Raw genomic sequence first — 23,575 nt, 5'->3', positions numbered from 1 at the left:
GTTAACCCAACGAAACTCCAGCTCCAGGTAGGGCCTAATGATACCTAATAACAGTGTGTCAAAGCCTAATTTGAATCTGTTTAACCAACAGAATGACTTTATGGCAGCCATAAGACATAATAACAAGGTATAATCGGTTGCATAAGTAGTACATATTAAAATGAAAATATTCTAATCTAACTTGTTAACCTCCCTGCTGGATTTGTTTCTTGTGAAGAAGTACATAAAGCAGGACAAATCTTCTCCTTAACAGCTACTCTTAACTTGAAACACTGCTTCAAAAGACTTCAAATTTCCTTCAAGCAAAACCAACTTATATAAATTCCAATACATATTTCTCAATAAACAAGTTCTGGTTGATCATTTTTATAACTTGCATAAATATCGCTAATATTCAAGAAAGCTTATAACACACAGACTTCCCTCACAAGTGGAGTGCAGGGCCCGGGTTCCCTAATTCGTAAAAGGCCTACTAAATCTAAAGAAACCATTGAGGGTATTATTGTATCATTCTGGAAATGGTAAGAATGCTGGAAATGCAATGAAATTTAAATGAAACATGCAGATTATTCATGGCATTCCATGGAAAACCAGCAATTCCTACTCTAACGTTAATCTGTGATCAGTGGGGTGTCTTGTGGCCAAAAGTAGAACTGCTAACATACATGAGAAAGCATTTATCTTATGCACTGATAAACATTATTTATGGATCACTTTGTACAGTAAAGCAATCTGCACCTGTAACTGTAACATCCAATGTTCTTCCATTTTATACACTTTATTCAGTATTGGTCCCAATTAGGTCACGAAGTATATGCCTAACGCAAGATATTACCAGAACAAGAAGTGGCAGGTACTCTCAAACTGCAGCCTTTCGTAGCCACTTAGTGCTCTGCATACATTTAAGACACCTTATTTCAAGGAACCACATTTTAAGCATCCATTCCCTACAGTAAATGCAACCCCCTCCCCAGCAATACTATTTATCAATCAACCAGGCATTTAACATTCTAAATTCTGTGCAGCAGCAGAAAACACAGCTTCATCATATGCTCTCAGAATACTTCTGAAGAACAAGGTATGTGTGTATTACCAGGCTCAAGAAATATTTCACAGGACCAAATGAGAATGAAGAGAAATTAAAAGAATAAGAAATAGGATCCCTTTTTCTTACAATAATCCTAATGTAAAGGTCTGCTTGTATCCTTTATAAACTAGCCTCTCTGATATGCAACCAGCATTCCTTTTCCCAACAGCAAAACATCATAAAGCTGTCTCACTGTATGCTCAGAACAGCATCTTCACATGTGCACCCTTTAAAAATGAGGTCATTCCTAGAGAAAGGTCCTGGTTAGGTTAGCTAGAAATTACAAACATGTCTATTTTTAGTATTTTGTAATTGAATAATCAAGCCTATTTGAGTCTCCTTCCTACCTTTCTTCTTCCATTTACACAATTCTCTGTTGTGTCTCTGTTGGAAGAATGACCTTGACTGACTCCTTTTGGTGGAATCTAGTTTTCTGTGAAACACAACTACCCCTAGCTCTTTTCAGGTTAAAGGCTTTAGAGCTGTCTCTCCCCTTGGTGGAAGAATCCTCTGCCTCTCTTTCTTCAGTCTTACTCAGATGACAGATTTCTTCTTCAACAGGTTGAAATACTCCCTCTTTCTTAACTTCAACACTTCTTGCAGGTCATTTCAGAAGTCTATCTTTCACTGTCTACAGTTAGCATTTTTTATTACTTTGTTTTCTATAGAATTGCAGACTTCTGTCACTCACAAGACTTACACTGTGCAGCTTCTTCTAAAACTTCTTTCCAAGGTGCATGGCTTGTGCCATCTAAACAGTTTTCTCTCCTCTTCAGCTTAGTGACAACTTTCTTTCCCAAATTCTGCTTCTCTTGCGAAGTTAGCCTCACATCCAGCAGCTCAGATCTTCTTCTGCATTTTAATTATCTCTGCCTATAACTCCTCATGAGGAATATGACTATGACCTCTAACTGCTTGATTACTTGGAATATCATCTGGATTTATCCGCAGAAAAAATGCTCTCTGCCTCCTCCAGCACATCAGTTCTCTCGCTTTAGCCAAACTTGAAAGGCTTCCTTCCACACTTCTGCATATTTAGCACTTTCTGCCTGCCTTCTAGAGTCATATTTTCTGATGTTGCTGCACTGGCTTAGGTGCAATGGATTTTGATTTATGGAGCCACAGAATGGCTGGGGGATGGAAGGAACCTCTGGAACCCAGGACTGTGTTCACATGGCTTCTGGATATTGCCAAGGATGGAGAGTCCACAACCTCTCTGGCAACCTAGGCCAGTAGCCCTCACAGTGAAAAAGCACTTTCTGATGTTCGGAGGGAACCTCCTGCAGCCCAGTTTATGCCTGTTGCCTCTGTCAATGAGCACCATTTAAAAGAGCCTGGTTCCATCTTCTTTGTACCCTCCCTTCAGGTATTTATATAGAATCATAGAAATATACATTAATAAGACCCTCCTGAGCCTTCTCTTCAGGCTGAACAGCTCCAGCTCTTTCAGCCTTTCCTTATGTGTGAGGTGCTCTAGTCCTTAATCATCCTTGTGGTCCTTTGTTGGACCTTTTCCAGTATGTCCATGTCTCTTGTACTGAGAAGCCCCTCAGAACTGGACACAGTCCCCCAGGTATGGCCTCACCAGTGCTGCACACAGCGGAAGGATCCTTCCCCTCAACCTGATGGCAAATATTTCTCCTAATGCAGCTGAGGACACCATTTGCTACCTTTGCCACACAGGCACACTGCTTGTTCATGTTCAACTTGGCGTCCACCAGGACCTGCAGGTCCTGTTCTGCAAAGATGCTTTCAAGCTGGGTGGTCTCCACCATATACTGGTGCCTAGGGTTCTTCCTCCCCAGGTGCAGGACTCTGCACCTCTTGTTGAATTTCATGAGGCTCCTGTGAGCCCACTTCTCCAGCCTGTCAAGGTCCCTCTGGACAGCAGCACAAGCCTCCATTGTATCAGCCACTTGTCACAGTCTGGTATCACCTGAAAACTTGCTGAGAGTAAACTCTGCCCCATCATCCAGATCATCAGTAAAGATGTCAAACAGGACTGGACCCAGTATTGATCACAGGGGTACACCATTAATCACTGGCCCTGGCCTCCAAATAGAGTTTGTGCCACTGGTCACTACCCTCCGAGACCACACATTCAACCACTTTTCAATACACCTCACTGTCTGCTTATCCATCCTGTACATCAACAGCTTGTCTGTAAGAATCTGAAGAGAACAACCAAAATTGCCAAATCAGGCTCCACCGACACATATCTTTTAACAACCTGAGAACCGTGCTGTTAATCAGGGCAAGGGATGTGAGTTCCCTCCTGACAGAGTGTCCCTTTTAAATACCACTGTACTTTGCAGTTTCATTGCCTACTGGCCAGACTAAACAAAGCTGTATTTTCTTCATTAGTAGAGTCATCCACATATATTTCATTTTGTTAAAATGCAAAAAATTGAGGAATGCATAAGGATACTATTTTCCAATGCACTAATTTGTCAAATAATTCTAGAACTGGAACATCACAATTCTAGTTTGAATACTTGAAAACAGACTTTTTGAAAATTCACACACACACAAAAAAATAATCCCCAATTCCACTTCATTTTTGTTACTTCCAGTAACACTTTTCATTTACAAGTGGTTTCCTTCTCTTTAAAGAAGTTTCTAATGCAAAGAGAACACTAAGAACTCCCTCAGAAGTTCATACATGTTCATACATAAAAGATCACTATCAGAGCAGAGATGATGGTTGCCCAAGGACAAGTGCCTATAACATTTCTTTTGTCTGTCCTACTACATTCTAGCTGTAGTTGACAAGCAATTACTTGGTGCTCTACTTTCAATTATATTGTGAAATGTTTATGGTTTGTAATGAGTGTCTTATCTGTTCAGACTATCTGTAATTCAATTAATTCCTCTGGGAACTGCTTAAACCAAGGCAGTGTCCTTAATGATTATTATGGCTCAAAAATGCCATCATAAAACCTGATTTCTCCACTATTCAAATGCTCAGCATGTACTATGCATATACACAGCCTTCAGAATTGCATATGGAGTTGTGACCTTCCTTATTCAGAAGGTGCTCATATTCCAGGCTTAGGCATCAATTGTCAGTAGCAATCTCACCTATTCACTACATCTGTAAGTCCTCATCATTAAACTTTTGTTAAAGAAAATGCATTTATTTTCCTTTAACAACCAAATTATCATGCTGAACAACTGATCCTATCCAGAGCAATAGAGTATCTTTGCTCTAATTCAAAAGGCAAGAAGGCCCCTTGAGCATATCATTATCTTGTAATATGCATGTTGCTATCTTTCAACAATTTAATGTGAATAAAAGCTTAGGGTTCATTTCTGATAAAGGTGATCTTGATTCCACTTCAAACATTTTGAGGAGAATTATCTAACAACAAAACTGTAGCCACATGTTACAGGATGGCAAAATGCAGAACCGCACTGATGACCCACTTACAAGTACTATTAATTTTTCTTAAAAGCTGGAAATACTGTTCCCATTTCATATATTCCTCTTTTACCCAGCCTTGATTTTCTAGATGCTCATTAGAATGAAACAGAAAAACTGTAATTTAAAATTATCCTTTGCAGGAAACACACTGTGTACATTTGACCTACAAAAGCAACCTTCAAGAACCACACCAGTGCAGCACTACCAACTCTCACTAATCAACAATAGTTGTAGCAATATTGGATGGTTTGCTTCAAAACTGCATGACAATGCAAGCACAAATGTAATCCTGTACCTTAGTAAAAGAAGGGTGCATTGAACAGCTAACCTCCCTCCACCTCCCCAAACTTGGAGAGCTCACAGAGGGGCTGGGATGCCAAGGCAGTTGAGAAAGACGGATAGACAGATAGACAGAAAGGGACAAATGCCCAGAGCTGTGGTTGCTCCATCCCTGGAAGTGTTCAAGGTCAGGCTGGACAGGGCCTGGAGCAACCTGGTCTAGTGGAAGATGTCCCTGCCATGGCAGAGGGGTTGGAATTAGATGGCCTCTAAGGTCCATTCCAACCCAAACCAGTCTATGATTCTACAAAATATTTGTGGAAATAGATACTGAATGTGGCTGGAAAAAAAAACCCACAACAGTATAACAAAGAAAAGACACACTGAAAGTGGTCACACTTCTTAACAGTGAACAAACTATACAGAAGGCGTTCCAGTAGGGTTTAGGCCATCCCTTCAGGGCTGCAGACTGATACAGGGCACAGAAATAGTGAGCAGAGGACTGCTATTTGTCGCTTAAGGGAAGAGAACCAATCCCTTCCAACTCCTTTAATTTTCTTTACTAATTCTCTTAAGAGAAGGCTATGAAAGATACTTGTTTCATCCCCAGAGCATTGGTAAGAAAAAGACTAACAAAGAGGTTTAAATTTATTTTGGCTCTCTTAATACTTCCTTTAAGAAATTAAAGCATTCAAGCACCCAGACCAAGTGCAGAGTAGACAGTCAAGAAGATATAATAAGGAGCCTGCATGAAATTTCAATGTGTTTCTCCTTTCTGAAAGTAAGTAGTCAGAAGAGCCTAGCAATACTAGTCACAACACAAATTTAACAGAGCCAGCCCAGTTGGATACAGGACCTATCCTCCTACAAGTCACTTCCCACAGAAGCACTAATTCTGCCTCTCTCTGCAGCACTATTTTTCTGTAGCCATAAGGACAGAGAAAGGGCATGGTTTGTAGACAGATTCAGTATCAGCTAGCAGGGTTGTGAAAATCAGGCAAGCTTTCAGAAACACAAGTCTGCCTTCAGAACCTTGCTTTTAAAAATGACAAATGTTTTGTCTTCTGTGTGCAGTGACAGAAAAGAAAGAGGAGAGATGTGCAGTACCACTGCAGTTTACATCAGTGTATGCCTTGTACCACTGAGGCTTCTATAGCCAAAAGGCATCGTTACTGTATCACTCTACCTCAAGATTTTTTAAGTGTTCACCAGTAACAACTGTTCCAGCTGCGTCTGAAAGCAACAGTTGACAGGAGGTAACACATGCTGCCAAGACTCAGATGCTGACTTGCTTTTTCTGTCCAGGAATCATAATAAAAAATCACATTTAGGTTCAAATGCCACTCACAATTAAAGGAGACAAAGATTTTTCTAAAAAAAAAAAAAAAAAAAAAAAAAAAAAAAAAAAAAGTTTTTTTTCTGTATTTTTCCTATATTCTTCCAGTGACACTTCCAGAAACACTACTGAAAAGGTTTATTTGGTTTTGGGGTGGTTTTTTTTTTTTTAATTTATTTCCTACAGAAGCAGTACACTTCTGGAAATAACCTGCTCTGCCAGAACTGCTCAGAACTTTCATATACAAGCTCAGAAAGGCAGAAAGAATAACAAAAAGCTTTCTTTTTAAAAGGGGAAAAACGATTTGTAATGTCCTTCCACTCTAAAACAAAACAAAACCAAGAACTGTGCAACCTTCCATAATTAATGTAGTATGAAAAGCCAACATTTATTGAGTATTTTTAAATCACAGCATTCCTTTGAAAAGCTGTAACTAATTCATTTGACAGTCCAGCTGAGATATGTTTACATCCGTATCTACTTCTAAATCCTGTGCTAAACAAAACAGGGTGGTTTTTGCAGCTGTAGTCATGCACTTATTAGACTTAAATAATGCCAAATGTAAATAAATGAGCAATTTATTTATGTTTACAGTAAAAAACATTATACATACTCAATAACGTATTCAGCATGTTACTTAATTCACTGCATCTGAATTTGCATATTCTTTCTTTAATGCTTCAGTCCAGCAATTAACATACTGAATCTTATTAAATATATCTAAGATGTCTTTTTACTTAACACAGTGAAAATATACACCTGCAAAATATTTTTTTTAAACACTAATAATGTAAGAAACATTAAGTGGCATAGAAACTGTTACCATCTTAATATACTGGCTACAACAGAACCCATTAAAAGCAACACCTACAGCAGCACCGTCCAACCAATATGATTTGCAGGCATCCTGTAAATTTTTCACTGGAAGGGGAAGATCCCTGTAAGGCTAACTAAAGCCCACTGAGGATAAGTTGGGGCTTTTTTTTCTCATTACCTTTCACAGATCCCCTTGAAAATCTCTCCCCAGAAATCTCAGGATGGACCAGAAGCTGAAAGCCAGTGTCTCCATGGTATTACAAATAGACTGGCATGCTCCAGAGCCTGCTAGCTGCACTAAACCCTGACCCTGCTGAAGTGACCAGGTATTTTTCATTTAATCCTTTATTACAGAACTAGTAAGAGTCATAAAGGAATGTGTTCATTTACTTTCCTAACACCATTTCCCAGTGCAGCCAAGGAAAGTCAAGTTAGGCCAAAATCAAAGACTTCTAAATTTCACTCTGTAATGTCTGCATCGCATTACGTTTACACATGCAGTGGAGGGAAAGGTATTTTAGACCACCGCAACTCTGCTCCCTAGACGCTAATTCACACCTTGTAGTACAACAGCACATCTTCCTGCCTTCTAACCTTTCTGCCACATTGAAGAAAGAAACCCAACATCCAGCCCGTCAGTTTATTCTCTAAAACCAAGGGAATGCTCTAAAGCCAAACTGAACAATGCGCCTCTGCAGTCATTCACATCTGCTCCATCCACTACTAACCCATACAGACACCTCCCACGTCACAGTCAGAAATGCAACAGGTTCCTATGGCACTTGAAACAGGTCACTGCTGTGCAACACAGGTTACCCCTTCCTTCTGCATCATAGTTGCTTCTGCCTTTGATACATGCCCATTTAAATTTTCATTTTTAGAATGCTGAGATTTACACAAATGAGATTCAGGACTGTAACTGCAATGCCAAAGTTAAAAAGGATTTATCACCAAATGCAGTATTTTTACCTCTTGCCACAGAATGGCATACACTTATTTTGATCACTGTAGTTATCCCTAGAAACTACAAAAAATTGAGGTTGTTAATTAAAATAATATGGCAGCCACTTCCTCATTCAAACTCTAAAAACCAAACTTGAAGCAATTGTAAAAACACAAGCGTTGGCTCATGCTACAAAGCATTTCATTCTCAATTATTGTTCAATGAGATGAGTCATTCAAGTTCACCGCTGCAATATGCGTGTCAGTAATTAAATCCTGGAGATTCTTCATTCTTATTTGTTCTGATATGCTACAGGTGTGCTATGTCAAAAAGGACCTGTGTACAAAAAAAAGTTTCAGCAGGAAAAGCTGAATTCTCTTCAGCAATCATAAAAACATCACAAAAATACATCACTAGCATCCACCTTCATGACTCAAAAATAGTCTCACGTTCTTGCCAAAAGCACAGCACTGCTGCATTACCTCTTCCAGATTTTCACCCTAAAACTGAAATACAATGTACTGCTCTGCCCACAGCATATTGCTAATTATACCCCAAGAGGAAAGCATTTAGCTTCTGTATTTTCACTCTTCTCCTCTGTTCATTACAGCATTTCACACTTTATAATTAAATGCATACTAATATCAAAGCAGCAATCTTTGTCAGAAAAGCAATAAACTCGACTTGTCACCCTAGCTTTATCCCAAAGCAAAATATGTAAAGGTATAAATGACCATTTCTGGGAAGAAGGCAATATAACATGTGAAACACACAGGATCTTAAAATTTTAATTCAATCACATCCCTTTGGGCACATTCTGTGCCACAAACATAACATTAATCAGTTATATATATAGCAGGATATGTTTGAAAAATTTGCATTTTCCATTGTGTAACAGTACACAGAGGAGACAAGGTTGTTGTTGGCTTGCTTTTTAACATGAGAATAGGAAAACAAAATGTTTACTACTTCTTATGCAAATATTAGCAATAAACAGTGCTGTTCAATGTTTTCTTTCTTTCAAAAAATCTTTCAGCAGACAGATTTAGAAGGTGTTTTCTAAAGAAAAAAAATATTTTAAAAACTCAACTATTCACCTTTAACAACAAACAAATCCTGTATTACAGTTTCATTTCTACCAAAATCAGTAAGATTCTCCTATAAAAGGATTGCACTCAGTAAGCCTGGTGAAGAGTGTTATATAACACACCATCTTACAATACTGAACTTTCATCTACACTGATGCTCAAAAAAATATGCCAGCAGGAAAGTCTGATAGCAGCCACACTCACCACAGAAAGCTAGCTGCACTAAAACTACTTCTTTCTTCCATATGATCCAACCATACCAATTCTCTAGTGCCATATAGAGGAATTAATTGGCAGTCTCTATTCTGATCATTCACACATTTTCTGCTATCAGGAAAGTTCTTCACAGAAACACAACTCTTTATTAATGACAAGCTTGACCCTACACATTTTAAGTGCTCCCCACATCAAATAGAACAGTTTCCTCTCATCTGAGAGTCTCTCTCATACCAATCACTGGTAAGTAAAAGGATGCACAAACAGCACAGCTCAATCCACACAGCAATGATGCAATGACCCAGAAAGAGACTCTAATGGCCAACTGAGTAAACAAAGCAAACTAGCCAAAACCAAAGAGCAGCATGCACATCAGCATCTTCTCCATTTAACTGGCACATTCTTAAACCTAGTCTCATATTTCCACGTTCTGCAACAAGACTTCACATTCCCATGACCAGGGTTCCCACTTCCTCCAGGGTTTCCAAGATACTTACTATGTAAAAGGGGAAAAATGGGTGCCCAGGTTCCCAGAATAGTTGGAGAACAAAACATGGAGAAAAGTGATCACTGTGATGCCACATTCCAAACACAAAATGCAATCTGCAATTGAAAATTATGCTGACCACTAGAGATAGTTCATAACAAAATGCTGGATTCAAACATCATCATTCCCTTCGGGAAAAGTCGGCTGTAATTTCTTGAATGAGCCTTATACAGATACATACATGAATCTGTCTCTCATCTATAAATATAAAAAGTTTCTATAATTTGCAATACACCCACATGCCTGCATATAGAAAAAAGCCTGTGGAAGCAGTTATTTTAGACTAAACATTTATCCTCTGCTCCCTTTTTTCCTTAAAAAGAAGATTGTTACTAATATTAGAAAAGAACCGAAACCACCTACTTCCAAATCCTTGGTGCAGCTTATGTTAAAAGGGCAACATATATTAAGAGTCCAACAAGTAAGTATCATAAAAGAAAAACCACATTGTATCTTTGGTTTTAATTTCAGTATATACAATGTCATTCCACCCACTAAACGAAAAAACAAAGCTCTGATTTGGACAGATTCTTTTCAAGGAGCACATCCAAACGCAGCCTAACTAAAAAGCAAAAATAAAGTCCTCACTGAGACACTGCATGCTACTGGGCATCACCTGCACTTTCCATGAAGCATTATGTGGAGAAAGACAGGTACCAAGATGATGATAAAGCACAGCTAAAATACAACCTTTTACCAACTTATTCATCCCTTTCAGAAAAAATGAACGGAAAAGTTTTTGCATCACTGTAATCAGGACAATGCTTGCACTCTGAAGTTACAGCATTTCACTGCAGGGCATCTTAACGTTTTTTCTGATTAGTCCCTCTTACTCCTTTTCCTGACAAAACTAAAAGTTTTTCTAGAGATGACAACTATCCCCTGCCGCATGCCATCTCAGTTTGCAGCCTCCAAAAAACTTGGCAGACTTTACTGAACAAATCTTCTACTCCCCTGCCTTTCCATAAGTCTTCCAAGCCCAACTTTAATACTGTGTAAAAGCAATCAACTATCAAATTTTAACCGCCTTAACGCACATTTGTTCAATTTGGCTGGAAAGTGGGAGGCCGTGAGAATGAAGGAGTAAACAGGCCAGACCAAAACAAGACTAATTTCCAGAGAACCTCCCCATCATCAGCCTCATGTGCTCAAATTCATCAGAAAGACTCCAACAGACCCCAATCACATCTGGATTAGTCTTGAACCTCCTTCATACCACCCCGTCAGATTTAAAGTAGAAATATTACACAAAAAACATTGCCATCATTTCCTTCAAAGCGTAACACACATTTTGCTTACCTCGCTGTTGTGGCCCCTCAAATTGAAGTTGATTCTCTGAGGGGTGTTCCGGTCCCTCCTGCAATGGCTGGAAGTAAAAGTGACACCTACAACTCCTCTGCCATTGCCTGTCGCCAACCAGCCTTCCTCATAGTACCGCCTCCTGCACACTGGTTTCTCCTTCTCACTTTTGGGGACTCTCCCTTTCCAGGAGAGGCAGAGGATGTTGGAATCGCTGCAGAGAACAGGCCCATGTTCCACTGCTGCATACATGCTTTTGAAAGATTTTATTTTTTGACATAAGAAAGTAATATGTCTAGTGCACAAAATTTAAATCAATTTTTTTTTTCTTTTTTATTGATAAGACTGACCTGGGATAGATCATTGAAAGGGAGGAGGATGGGGTCAGTGTTTATAAATATCCACCAAATGCATAGTGAAAAATTCCTCTATAAAAGATGATGGCAGTTGGCTAAGAAAAAGTAACACTTAAAAAAAAAATCACGTTCATTTTTGTTTGAGTCTGTAGAGTGAGGGTGCACTTATCCTTTGGAGAAACAGCTACTTCATAAGAGGCGCTCAAGAAATGGTTAAGTCATCTTTTTGCTCAACTTGATATAATCTTTATACAGCCTGAGATTCCAGTTTAGCGTAATGCAATTCCAGAGACAAAGAGTTGCAAATGTGTAGGTTTCAAGTAACTTAAGGCTTTTAAGATTTCCTCCAGACAGATTTTCTTCAAAAGTTCAGTTGCAGAAATTTAAACACACGCACATACATATATATGTATATATATGACATTCATCTTTTCCAAGCTGCCCTCTGGCATATCTTTTCCATCTGATGTATTTCTGCTGCTAAAGCTGAAAGAGATTGCATAAAGGGAAAAAAAGGCACACAAACCGTGCGAAACAACAGACCCGAACTTGTGCAGACACTGGTGTGCCAGGCCAGTTGGGAAATCCCTCTTGGTACTGAACCGCTCGTTGGACTCAAAAGTTTTTGCAATCCAAAGCCAATCCACTTTTCATTGCAGCACTTTTTTCCACCAGAGACCCAACATAGCCTGAACTGTTTATGACGCTATCTTGCCTGCTTTCCCACTCTTTGCTGCCACACACGAATGAAAAAGAAACCCCCTCTTCATTTATAGCAGAATCAAAAATGCTCTAAAACTTTTAGCTTTCAAGCAGATAAGTTTGCCTCAGGTGAACCATGAAGTTCTCTCTCCTCTGAAACAGGCTAAAATGTCAAGCTGTTTTTCCTTCACTTTTCCCTTTTTTCTGCTACAAGGAATCACAGATTTTTCCTCCTATCATAAAAAACAAATGCCACAGTTAAAGCACATCAAGTAAGCACTCTTTCAAAATCTTCTAAAATTCAAGGAAGGAAGAAATATAATCATCTAAAAAAGAAAGAGAAGCAGCATTAAAAATCTGACTTCCTGGGTTCGCTATTTCTCTAGGTATTTTCCTTGCTTCTTTGATCGGATCTTTCCTTCTTGATGCTTGTCTACAGCACAGATTCATATTTCCAGACACAACATTTGCAGCTGTACAAGAAGGAAACATATGAAGTATTCCAATCGTTTTATTTGAATAACATTTATGAGCTCAATTAATTAGTATTTATACCACACTAAGTGAAAAGAGGAAAAAGGAGAGGGAGAAAGAATATGCACCAGTTTGATGAACTGGTTAACTCAAGAAGGACGATGAGGTTTGCTCAGTTCAATGCCCAGAGTTGTCCCATAGTTCCTCAACTTATTTACTTCCAGTCATCATTACTCAACATGTGGTCACGATTTATTAGTCCATTCACAATCTATTGAGCCCAAAGCAAAACGTGCCAAAGACCATACATTATTCCTCTGCAATAACAAAGTCAGTTTCCTCTGCCCTCTATATTTTTCTTGTTTTCCTCACAGCTAATAATTTAGATTGTGGAGGTATTTGTTAGGCTTTTTCTGTGCAGAGGGTGTTTTTTCTTCCTCTTCTTGCAAACTGTTTTCACCCGTGAAGACCATGTGGGAAGTTGAACATTACTAGCAGGTGTCTTTCCATGGGTTACTGATTGCTGTGCTGTAAAGGTGCTCCATCTGGTTCTCAAATTAATTTTCATCAATTGCAAAGCTCTCAGGAATATGCAGGAGTAAGTCTATGCGATGACAAAAACATGTGCGTTTTCATGTACATGCGGTGCACACACCAGCTCACTCAACCAGGTACTCTGAGATGCATCTGCCTTTTCAGTTTAGCTGTGGTGATTTTGCAAGATGCCTGTTATTCAAAGCTTGAAATCCCTGGATTCTTCCAACTCTGCAAGACAACGCACACACACATAAAAAAGAAGAAAAAAGTTAATAAGCCACAAAACAAAGATACAAGGACTGCTGTTGCAGTAATCAAAGCACTATGATTAAGGACTTTAGACTGGACTCCTATAAAACACCTGCATTAAATATAGACACATGCAATATTCAGACACACACACTTCCAATGTTCCCAAATTTTCACAATTGACATGTATAACTAATGAAACGCATACAAAAAGGATACAATAGGGCATGGGCAGTGGCAGAGAAGGAACTTTCTTTTGGCCACAGTCACTGGGGTAACCTCTCAAACAAAGATTCCACAACTCTGGAGTGAGGGTAGGGAAGGGAGGTCTCAGTGACAGGGCAAACAGAGTCAGACCCCAAGGCACACAGTATCACAGAATGGTTGAGGTTGTAAATGACCTCTGGACATTATCTGGTCCAACCACCCTGCTCAAGCAGGGTCGCCTGCAGCCAGTTGCCCAGGACTGTATCCAGGCAGCTTCTGAATCTCTCCAAGGATGGAGACTTCACATCCTCTCCAGGCAACCTGTGCCAGTGCTCAATCATTCTCACAGTAAAGAAGCGTTTCCTAGTGTTCAGAGGGAACCTCCGGTGTTTCAGTTTGTGCCCACTGCTTCTAGTTCTGCCACTGGGCACCACTGCAAGGGTCCTAGTTCCCTCATCTTCATTCCCTCCATGAAGTGTTTATGCAAATTGCAAGTATCTCCCTGAGCCTTTTCTTCCCCAGGCTGAACAGTCCCAGCTCTCTCAGATTTTCCTCATATGAAAGATGCTCCAAACCATGAAAGTACAGTGCTAATAGTCTCAAAGGAGATTGAGAAGTTTCCTCCAGGGCTTAAATTACTGCTTTAAAGGATCTAAGGTACTCCAAAATTAAAGCTTTAGGAGTTTGACTCAATATGGATGAATTTTAAAAAGACTACTCTTAAAAAGACTTTTCTAGATTTCAAAAGTCTCTATTTGAAGAAGAAGTGAAACTCCCTAAAGTCAGTTATATACAGTAGAGTGTAAATATTGTAGAAGAGACCAAGCAAAAGGCTGTCCAGGGTATCCCAGAAGTTGTATCTAAAGTGCATACATACGCAGAGCTATCGCATCTATATGGTTACTGCTAAAGAGAGCTCATTTTAATTTACAATTGCAGTCATGATATTCAAAGCTGTAAAAATCATCTTGTTTATACTACATATGGCACTGTACTAACCTCACATTTTGAGGGTTATCAATAAGACTTTTTTAAAAAGAGGAAATTATAAGAAAAACTCACAGATACAAAGGTGAAGTCATAAAGTAGTTTACAACACTATTCGGCTAGCACACTTATCAGGAGCACTGCCCATGAGGTCTGGTGAGTCACCGCCAGAACTTTTCAGCATTACAACTAACTGAAGATTTAAAAGTAATGGCTGCTACCATTTTTTTTCATTGTAGCATGACGAGCATATAAGAAATGTCACCTGTACTCTCCAGATTTATGCTGTTTCTCAACTACAGTCCTAAGAAAGTTCCTATAAAGGAAATGTCAGAAAAACTTTCAAACTTTCATAACACACTGGTTTGAGGAAGAATTTCTGCACTTCTCCTATATACAAACTTGATCCTGTCAAGTATCAGCATTATTATTTCCATACCCACTGGAGCCTTACTAACAAACATCTACATTCAAATGTTGACATTATATATTAGTGGCATGTCTATTATGATGCAAGCCTACAGAGAAACAGAAAAAAGATGGTTTACTGAGAAAAGAGAAAGCATCTGGAACACCAGTTAGAGCAGCACGAGGTAAGCATTGAACAGAAATGTTCGAACTGTGCAAGTACCATGACTTCACAAGTGGATTTTAAAATACAGACAACAGTAGATGCAGTGGTTTTGCACAAAATCTGTATGCAATTTCTGTCCTTATTCACTGCATATAAAATTAACAGGTTTGAGAAAAGGACTCTTCTGCATCTTGGCCAATAATCCTCTCTCACCTCAGTCCCATTTACCATCACTTTCAAGATCAGACAAACCAAAAGCTCCTTAAAAATAATTATATTCTTATAAGAATATCCCAGCTGCATTAGGAATGCTGAACAGGGAGAGATGAAAATCTAAAATAGCTACAAAAGGAATAAAGTCAGTCATTATTCAAACACCTCTCTCTCTCCCTCCACAGTACACCCTACAGGATTATTTTATCTTTAAGTCACTGAGGGTCAACACTTCCTTTATGTTGCACTTATTAAAAAATACTTTTAAAACTGAAGTGTCAAACACTCAAAAGACAGGCTGTATTAAAATTACATATATTATACATTAAGATTTAATTCTTTCCGTTCCCCTCTCTTTCATTTCTACCCTCTCAGTATTTCCTAAGAAATAATTAAAAGATTCGAATGCCAGTCTTCCCTCAAGAAAATCAGTAACTAATTTAGCCACCCCCTCCTTCCTCTGCCCTTACAGCAGTCCCACAGTTCCGTTCTTTTTCACATGTTTAAACAGGCTTTTTGCCATTTTTTTCCCCGCCATGAAAAAAAAGCATAATGGCTGCTACATCCATTGTAAAGCATGTGTAAAAGCTGAGGATAAAAAGCATTTTAGAAGAGCTATTTGCACAATCTGACCATTAGTCTGAATTCAATTTGGGCTTCCCACATAAAGAGAACTTGGTCTTCCAGATGAAACTCATCCCAACTAAATTTTTAATGGCATTTTTTTTAATAATCAAACTTTATGCATCTTTTCTTCCAGAGCAGGGCAAGGGCTAACCATACAAGTATACTGGATTCCAGAAAAAATATTCCTTGTTGCTGTTAAATTACTTCTAGCAGTACTAGGACACCAAATATCAACACATTGCAGTTACCTGCTTTTAGTCTCACTTAAAAGAGCAGCTGAAAATATCTTTGCTCTCGATTTTCCCTTCAAGAAAAGGAGATCCTTCTTGGGCTCACCCTCTAATACTGTTTTGAATTTAAGCCCTGTGTTGTAAAACATTTCTTAAGCACAGGCACCTAATGAGACAAAAACATATTAGACCTGCAACACAGGAAAGAAACACAAATATTTCATTTGATTTTGCTTTGAAAGCGTAGCTCTTCTCAAATGCAAAACCAGCAAGAAGTTTCCATATTACAGAAATAAACTTAGATATTCATTTTAAGAAAAGAGAATGAACTTATTAACAGTGGTTGCCATATTTTAATGTCAATATTTTTATCTCCTGTTTCCATTAATTCATATAAAGCGTGCTAAGCCACAGCTGGACAACCAGGAAAATATTTGCTTGTTCTCATGCATCTTTCATTGAAGTGCCTCTTTTGTCGACAGAGAGAAGTCATGCACAGCCAAGTGTACCAATTCTGCAGCAAGCTCTTCAGTACTTTATGTTTATTCAATACCCTACTCATCAAGGCTCCAGAGCAGAGTATCTGAAGATGAGGATAAAAGGAGACACAGAGAAGAAGGAAAGCAGGGAAGGAAAATTCAGGTGAGCACGCACTATTTCTAAATTATATCCTCAAAAAATTCAAAACCAAAACAAAAAAGGACTCACATCCTGCACTTTGAAGATTCTGACTGCCCAAACATCTTATGGAAAGAAATGGAAGCTACAGAGTCTTTGAAAAGTCAGGCTACCAGATTCCAGGATTCTTCAGCCTAACCAGATTTCCTTCCTGTCAGACTTGCATGAGGTCAAAGGAAATTGTAGTTTTCCCTCCCTTTATAGTCTAAAAAGGAAAAAAAAAATAAACCAGTATCCAAGAAGACAGCAAGATACTTTAAAAACTGAGAGGCCACAAATTTGTATTTTGTTCTGAAGGATCAAACCACAGCTGGTTCTGCACAATCAGATGATCCCATCAGCTATCAGATGGTGACTGTGGGAGTAGTCTTCAATGTTGCTACTGAACACTATACCACAAAATTGGCACATTCTGCAATACAGTCATTATATTATAGTCTAAATACTAAAGAGTAGAAGCTGGCGAGATGACACACTTTGTTGTTTATTTAGTCCAATTTATAAAGTAACATAAATTATTAAATAATCCTATCCAAAGGGAAAGAAAACCATTTAACACAATTAACTACTCATTTCCTAAACGGCTAAAGTACACACAAGAAAAGATAACTAGTTTGAAAGCAAAAACATGTTTATTTCCTTTTAAAAAAGGGCAATTCCATAGGGAGAAAATGTAATTTTGACCTGAATGAGTACTGGTTTTCCTCTTCTTTTACTCATATCTTCTAATTATCTTTGCTTTATTCACCTTCCATTGTGGTATAAGTTACTGAGGTTAACACCGTTCTTTCATATTACACAACAATACAAAATTAATTTGGAGGACATGATTCTAAATAAATACCAATAAGTTAACTAGTGCTTGTTCTGCACCCCTGGGGAAAAAAAAAGTTCGAAGATGCTTGATTTTTGTTCTGTCTGTTCTTAAATGGTTTTCTCTCCACATTTGTCCTTGAGTAATTCTGGAGGCTTTTCCCCTACTCAGGGATGGCTGCATGGCCTGGGCAAGACAGTCAGTCACGCTGAGCAGACATAAAGAAATCTGTAACCCCATTATAGCTGTACAGAAAGAGACACGTAGCAAAGGTGTAATCCTAGGCACTGTGATAGTAACTGCCAGCCCACTAATACAGGCACTGTAATGCTAGTTATATGCACCTATATATTGTTAAGCAAATAAAACTGACAGAAAATGTATCTGCTGGCATATTGATAGAAGAGAAGCTTGTATTAGTGGCTGTTCAGCAGACATTCCTTGTGAATATTGACAAAATTTATTTCAATGCAATACTCTGACAAGCGTACAACCATCTCCTCCACCAAATTATGCTCTCAGAGAAGTGAAAATAAAAAACAGTAGTAGCTGATTGGTATTTCTGATGTGCTGAAACCCTCCTGGGTTCTTGTAATGGGGAAGAAGGCAATGTATATATCTTGTTTACATTTTTTTAAAGCGCGAGGTCTTTTTCCCTGTATAGCTCCTACACAAAAAAGAAGGGAAATACTTCTATTATTTCTGGAACTATTATATATACTCCACTTTCAATGCTTGATGCTACACAATCCAATTAAATGGGAGTTAAATTAAAAAATACATTTCAGAAGAATGAGCAAGAAACAAATTTTAAGATGCCTTCAGGAAAAATATTTTCAAGAAAAACACCAAGGATCCTTAAGAAAATTGTCAGAAGCTATTAATGGAGTTGTCAAATTTAGACACATTCTCCAAAAGATGGAGGCATGAAGACATGAAATTCAGTAAATTGTTAGAAGTGTAGGAAGTGAGGTAAATAATTATGCTGTTCACAGGGAAAGAAGTTAAAAAAGGTAAAAGCACTGCCAAGCAGACTCAACTTCCACACTAAGGGTATATGAGCTAAACAGAACCTACCAAAAGAGAAAACCTAATTTAGATGTGGGGTTTTGTTTTGGTTTAGCTTGGGTTTTTAAACACTTTCTTTAGAAAGCGTATACTCTAGGTGAATAAATGTCATGTCCATTTGTGAAAGAACTGCTTTAAGTCCAGTTAATCAGCTACTGGGCAAACACACATGGGAAATTTCTGAGTCAAATACTGCTGGATCTGTTATGCTTGTATGTCAGGGAAGCAAACCAGAAAAATAATTGAAGGTTGAACTTCACAATACAAAGCATTCAGCTGCAAGACAAATAAAAGTATTTTGGCTCCCACAGCTCTGTTCACTTCTTCCTCAACACCTAGCACATCACACCATGCCCCTCATTTAAACTAGGATGATTATTCAAGGATGCTACACTCTGAACTACATCAGAGAAATGAGCCAATTAAAAACTTCAAAAATGAAGATTCACAATATAAATCTGCTTTGCCCAATTCAGGTGCACCCTCAGCTTCCCTTGTGACAAGCCATACCCCTCCAGCCTCTCCTAACACAAGTGTCAGCAACCTTCCAATCACGCAGTTCAGGAAGCTGATCTTGACGAAAACTTACCCTCCAAAACAGCAATCAGTTTTAAGGGAGCTTCCCTTCATGAACTCAGCATGCACATGTAGCATCACTATTGTCAATGTAAGAAAGCAAGTGGGAGGCATGGTACCACAGCAGCCTAGATTTCAATCACTTTGAACTGTGCTCAAAAGCTTTTTTTTTGTTGTTGTTGTAAGCTGAACCAAACCCCAACACAGTCCCAGCGCAGCCCCACATTCAGCTGGCAAAATGCATAAGGTGAAGCTGTACAGCACGAATGAGGAACAGAAGGGAGGAGTACTTGCAACTACGACTGGCACATGAAGGCTTCTGACGAGAAATTTTGGGCATGGAATACTTCTGAACTCAAGGGTTAACCCTCAGAAGGGAGGAAAGCAGAGTTTGCCTTTTGAGGATGAATTTAAGATGGCTGTCACAACATCCTGGAGCCAAAGCCACCCATCAGCCACGCAAATATGCCTCATTTTCAAATAAACTGAAGTGGGCGGAAACACTTCAGATAGATGTTGAAAGTCCTGTTTCAGAAAAGACAAATGTACAAATAACATATATCAGCCTTTTAAATAAATTGGACATTTACACCACTGAAACACACATTCAAAATCTTTAGAGATTAAAAGAAATGTAAAATGCAACCAAGAAATTCCCTTCTCTTACAAGTGTCAATCTTCTCTTGCAAGAAACAGCTGCAATCCTCACAGCACTCCACAATGTATACTTCAGGGGACACCTGCTTAGAAAGTGGTAACAACTGTGCCTCATTAATGACATTCAAAGATCTTCAAGGGAAGGAGCCCCAGCTCTTACCATATCTTTTCCATTGAACTGACTGCACTGACCTTGCCTGTAATTACAGAGCAATTTCCTTCCCATAGGAACGCTCTGCAGCCTGCAAACATCCCTTGAGCCCGCAGCAGTTCCAGCTAGTTCCTAATTATCTCCAATATCTACCCACAGGCTCTTTGAATACTTCTCATGTGAACATACACTGAAGTTTGGATATCCTCCCCAAAATCCCAATACACCGTTGTATGTGACATAGGTACTGCAACACTGTAAACAAAATACGAAATAAAAAAGGAGGGGAATATGAAGGGAGAAAATAACAGAAGCCACCAGCTTTTATAATTCAGAAGAGCCTCATAAACGAGTTATTTCTGACGGACAGCAAGCCATATTTCAATCAAAAATCTGATAATTGCTGTGAAGCAGTTTGAGTGTGGTGTGTTGCAGCAGGGAAGGACACTGCGTCAGACTGCAGGGAGGGAGCTCCTGGTGATGCCGCATTACAGGTGTGAAGCAGATTGTGAGTACGAGCCTCCCACCACACAGCCCTTTGCTCACCACAGGCTGCTTGGCTAGAGCTGTGCAGGAGACCTTCAATGGGCTGGATTCTTTTAATTATTATATTTATATTTTTTTAATGCAAAAAGACAAGAGTTGCAGTTTTCAAAGAACTCGGGTTTCTCAGTCTTTGGCTTCGGGATTAAGAACTTAACTCTAGTCCTGACCGTCCCTCCTATGTGATGTAACTAAAGATTTCAGCATGTGCTGGAGGACTTGCACCCAACCCACAACCACTGCTTAGAAGTCTGGATGCAGAGGAGGGATACTCCTGCTCCCACAATAAGGAGATGTAAAGCTAATGAACAGCTTCATCTCCTTCCCATACCTGTCCCCCTTTTGTTTCAAGTTCCATGTTTGTTCCTCAAGGTTGTGCCAAGGTTTCTGGGTTAGAAGAGGCATATAATATCATGAATAAAGACTCAAAGAGTGATTTGCTTTAGATGCAACCTTGACAAGTAAGTGCCACTGAAGAGGCCTTTGTAAAAACCAGGAACTTTAAATGGACGCTTGCAGCAAAGTAAAGACTTCTGTACAGAAGTGAGTTGTTTCACCAGCAAGGCTTAGAAGGCAGACGTATGTGCCCCATTACGTGAATGATGGTTCCAAGCTGCTCTGTCTAAATTATATGCCAACAGTTGACAGGTCATCTGGACAGACTGAAGCAAGGAGGCTAGCAAGAAGCAGGCATACTCTATGGAAAGTCATGTTCTAGTGGGTAAGCTGAAGGCAGGAAGGCAGATTTGCCCGTAAGTAAATTAGCACAGCAGTCTTCTGTCAAATAGCTTTACTTTGCAGAGGTCTTCACCATCACGATTCTCTCTTCATCCTGGGCAGATGCTACTTCTAGACATATGCAAGATGTACACAGATAAAACAAAAAATTGTGAGGCAGGGATAAGAAACAGCAGTAAGCTGTAGTTGCAAACAGCTCTATCATTCCTCTTGCATAACTGTGACACTATCACCTTTCTAGTAAGAATTCTGTAATAGGCAAAAATTGCTGATTACAGAGGTATTCAATGGAAGGACAGCTATCAAGGACTGTGCCTTCTGTTTTCTTAAATATGATACAAAAGTAAGTGCTAAAATGATCACACATGATAATGAACAGAAACAGATTTTCAGAAACTCTGGAAAAGTATATTCATGGAGCAACACAAGTTATTTTAACTAGGAATTCTGAACATTCCACTTTAATGCTGTCTATGTAAAAAAGAGAGTACTCAAATTCTGTTTATAAAATTCATTTCTATAATTACCTAAAAATTAATTGAGATGCCAGTTCTTCCCAATCTGGAAAGAGCAAGCCTTTGAAAGGTATCATTTTAAATACAAAATTTGACCTTTTTATATTCTATTAATACATCTATTTCTTAACATGGCAGCTTCTCAGGACAGCCAGATTTTGTGTAACTCATTTAACTCTGCACAACTAGCAGACAGTGCTTGCTTCTAATTATAATCTCTATGAAGTTACGAAAATGCTCTTCCGCTGAATATCCAGATTTCACCAAGAAAGTAAACAAATGTTGTAAATTTGCATATTGGGTTTTTTAAAGTAATATTCTCATTACTTCCCAGCTAGCCCTGTCACTGATTTTATTACCTTTTTCTCTCAGGAAGCTGTATTAATGCACTAACTCAAACTTCTTGGACCAAATTACTTCTCTTCCTCAACACAAAGCTCTCAATGCCTCTTTAAGTGCATCTTTACCCAACCTGTACTTATGAGATTTTCTTTTTTTTTCTTTTGGTAAAGCTCAGATTCAGAATCTGAAAAACATTACCACAGTTAAATCTATACCTTTCAGATAAATATTCACACAGAGCTAATGTATTCACATACACACAAAGATAAAGTTATCCATGATTAACCAAGAAAAAAAATACCCACTGTCATTCTTTGGATTTTCTTCTTTGCCATTGCCAAGTTTCACCTTACTGCCTTTCCCAAGGAGAATAAGGATCTCCAGATGAAGATGGGAAACTTTTCAAAACAGCCAGAGAAAGACTGACTTGACTGAAGAATGTCAGCTTCATATATTTCCTACTTTATTTTGAAAACTTGGATTTTGGAAAGGAGTATGATTGCATTTAGTAGATGAGGTGGTACTTAGCAGGTTTCTTCTGCTAAATCTGACAAATATAGGTCATACCCCTGCGGCACTCATGCTTTGCTCATGCATACGATGCCTTCTTTTTTGAACATGACTCTAAATTACTTAGGGTTCCATCATGTTTGCAGATTCCAGCCAAAAGTAACAATAAGAAGATAAAAGCAGTTTGAGATAATAAAAAATTTTGACCTAAAATTTTAAAGCTGTTACATACAGTCACTTTTTTTCCTTCTGTGCCTAGAATTACTATATATTTAGACAAACTTGGTTTAGTACAATCATTTTTTTATTCAGTAAGTACTTCACAAAGTACCTCCAGAGCTATATAAAAGCCCAATATTTACTATAGTAAGTGCTATTTTTCTGTATGTCTACATGAAGGGGTGAAAAAGTGGAACAATTAGAAGGGGGGGGGGGAACCCAAAAAACCTCCATACCTACAAAAAACCTACTATGACCAAAACTGGTAACTTGTAATCCACCCTGATTATAAAACTTCTAAAACTCAACATCTGTACCAAAGGTTCTTCTGTGTCCAAAAAGTCTGCTTGCAAACTGCTCAAGGAAAATTCAGCTGCTTTTCCTGGTAAGCAGCTTGGCAAGATAACATCGTAATCTTGCAGTGTCAGTGGTCGCCTTGAGTTTACAAAGTCTATTAAAACAAACACATTAAAACATCTTTTTCAGGATCTCAATTCTATAGCTTAAGAGGATCAGTATATTCTAGTTTCTTTTTAGATTCAAGGAACATAAGACAGTATACTACTTCAGTAT

The 23,575-nt window shown here is 38.6% G+C and overlaps 1 protein-coding gene across 13 annotated transcripts in view; it reads right to left on the bottom strand.

Moving 5' to 3' along the window:
- TULP4 (TUB like protein 4) overlaps positions 1-23,575 on the bottom strand; it is a 155,714-nt gene that overhangs the window by 113,206 nt on the left and 18,933 nt on the right. For 11 of the 13 annotated variants that reach the window (XR_010613089.1, XR_010613091.1, XR_010613090.1 and 8 more), the window contains exon 2: positions 11,036-13,332. Coding sequence is in view for 10 of the 13 variants with exons in the window: in XM_065680646.1 (XP_065536718.1) it covers positions 11,036-11,287 (252 nt within the window). In the remaining 3 variants the exon portion in view is untranslated. Of the gene's footprint in view, positions 1-11,035; positions 13,333-16,209; positions 16,358-16,899; positions 17,075-23,575 lie in introns of all 13 variants that reach the window. The other 2 variants (XM_065680641.1, XM_065680642.1) reach the window with 2 other exon arrangements.

The sequence above is a fragment of the Lathamus discolor genome, chromosome 5 (genome assembly GCF_037157495.1).
Source record: "Lathamus discolor isolate bLatDis1 chromosome 5, bLatDis1.hap1, whole genome shotgun sequence".
Taxonomy (NCBI): domain Eukaryota; kingdom Metazoa; phylum Chordata; class Aves; order Psittaciformes; family Psittacidae; genus Lathamus; species Lathamus discolor.
The sequence above is the reverse complement of the archived record's forward strand: the minus strand, read 5'-3'. Positions and strand labels throughout refer to the sequence as shown.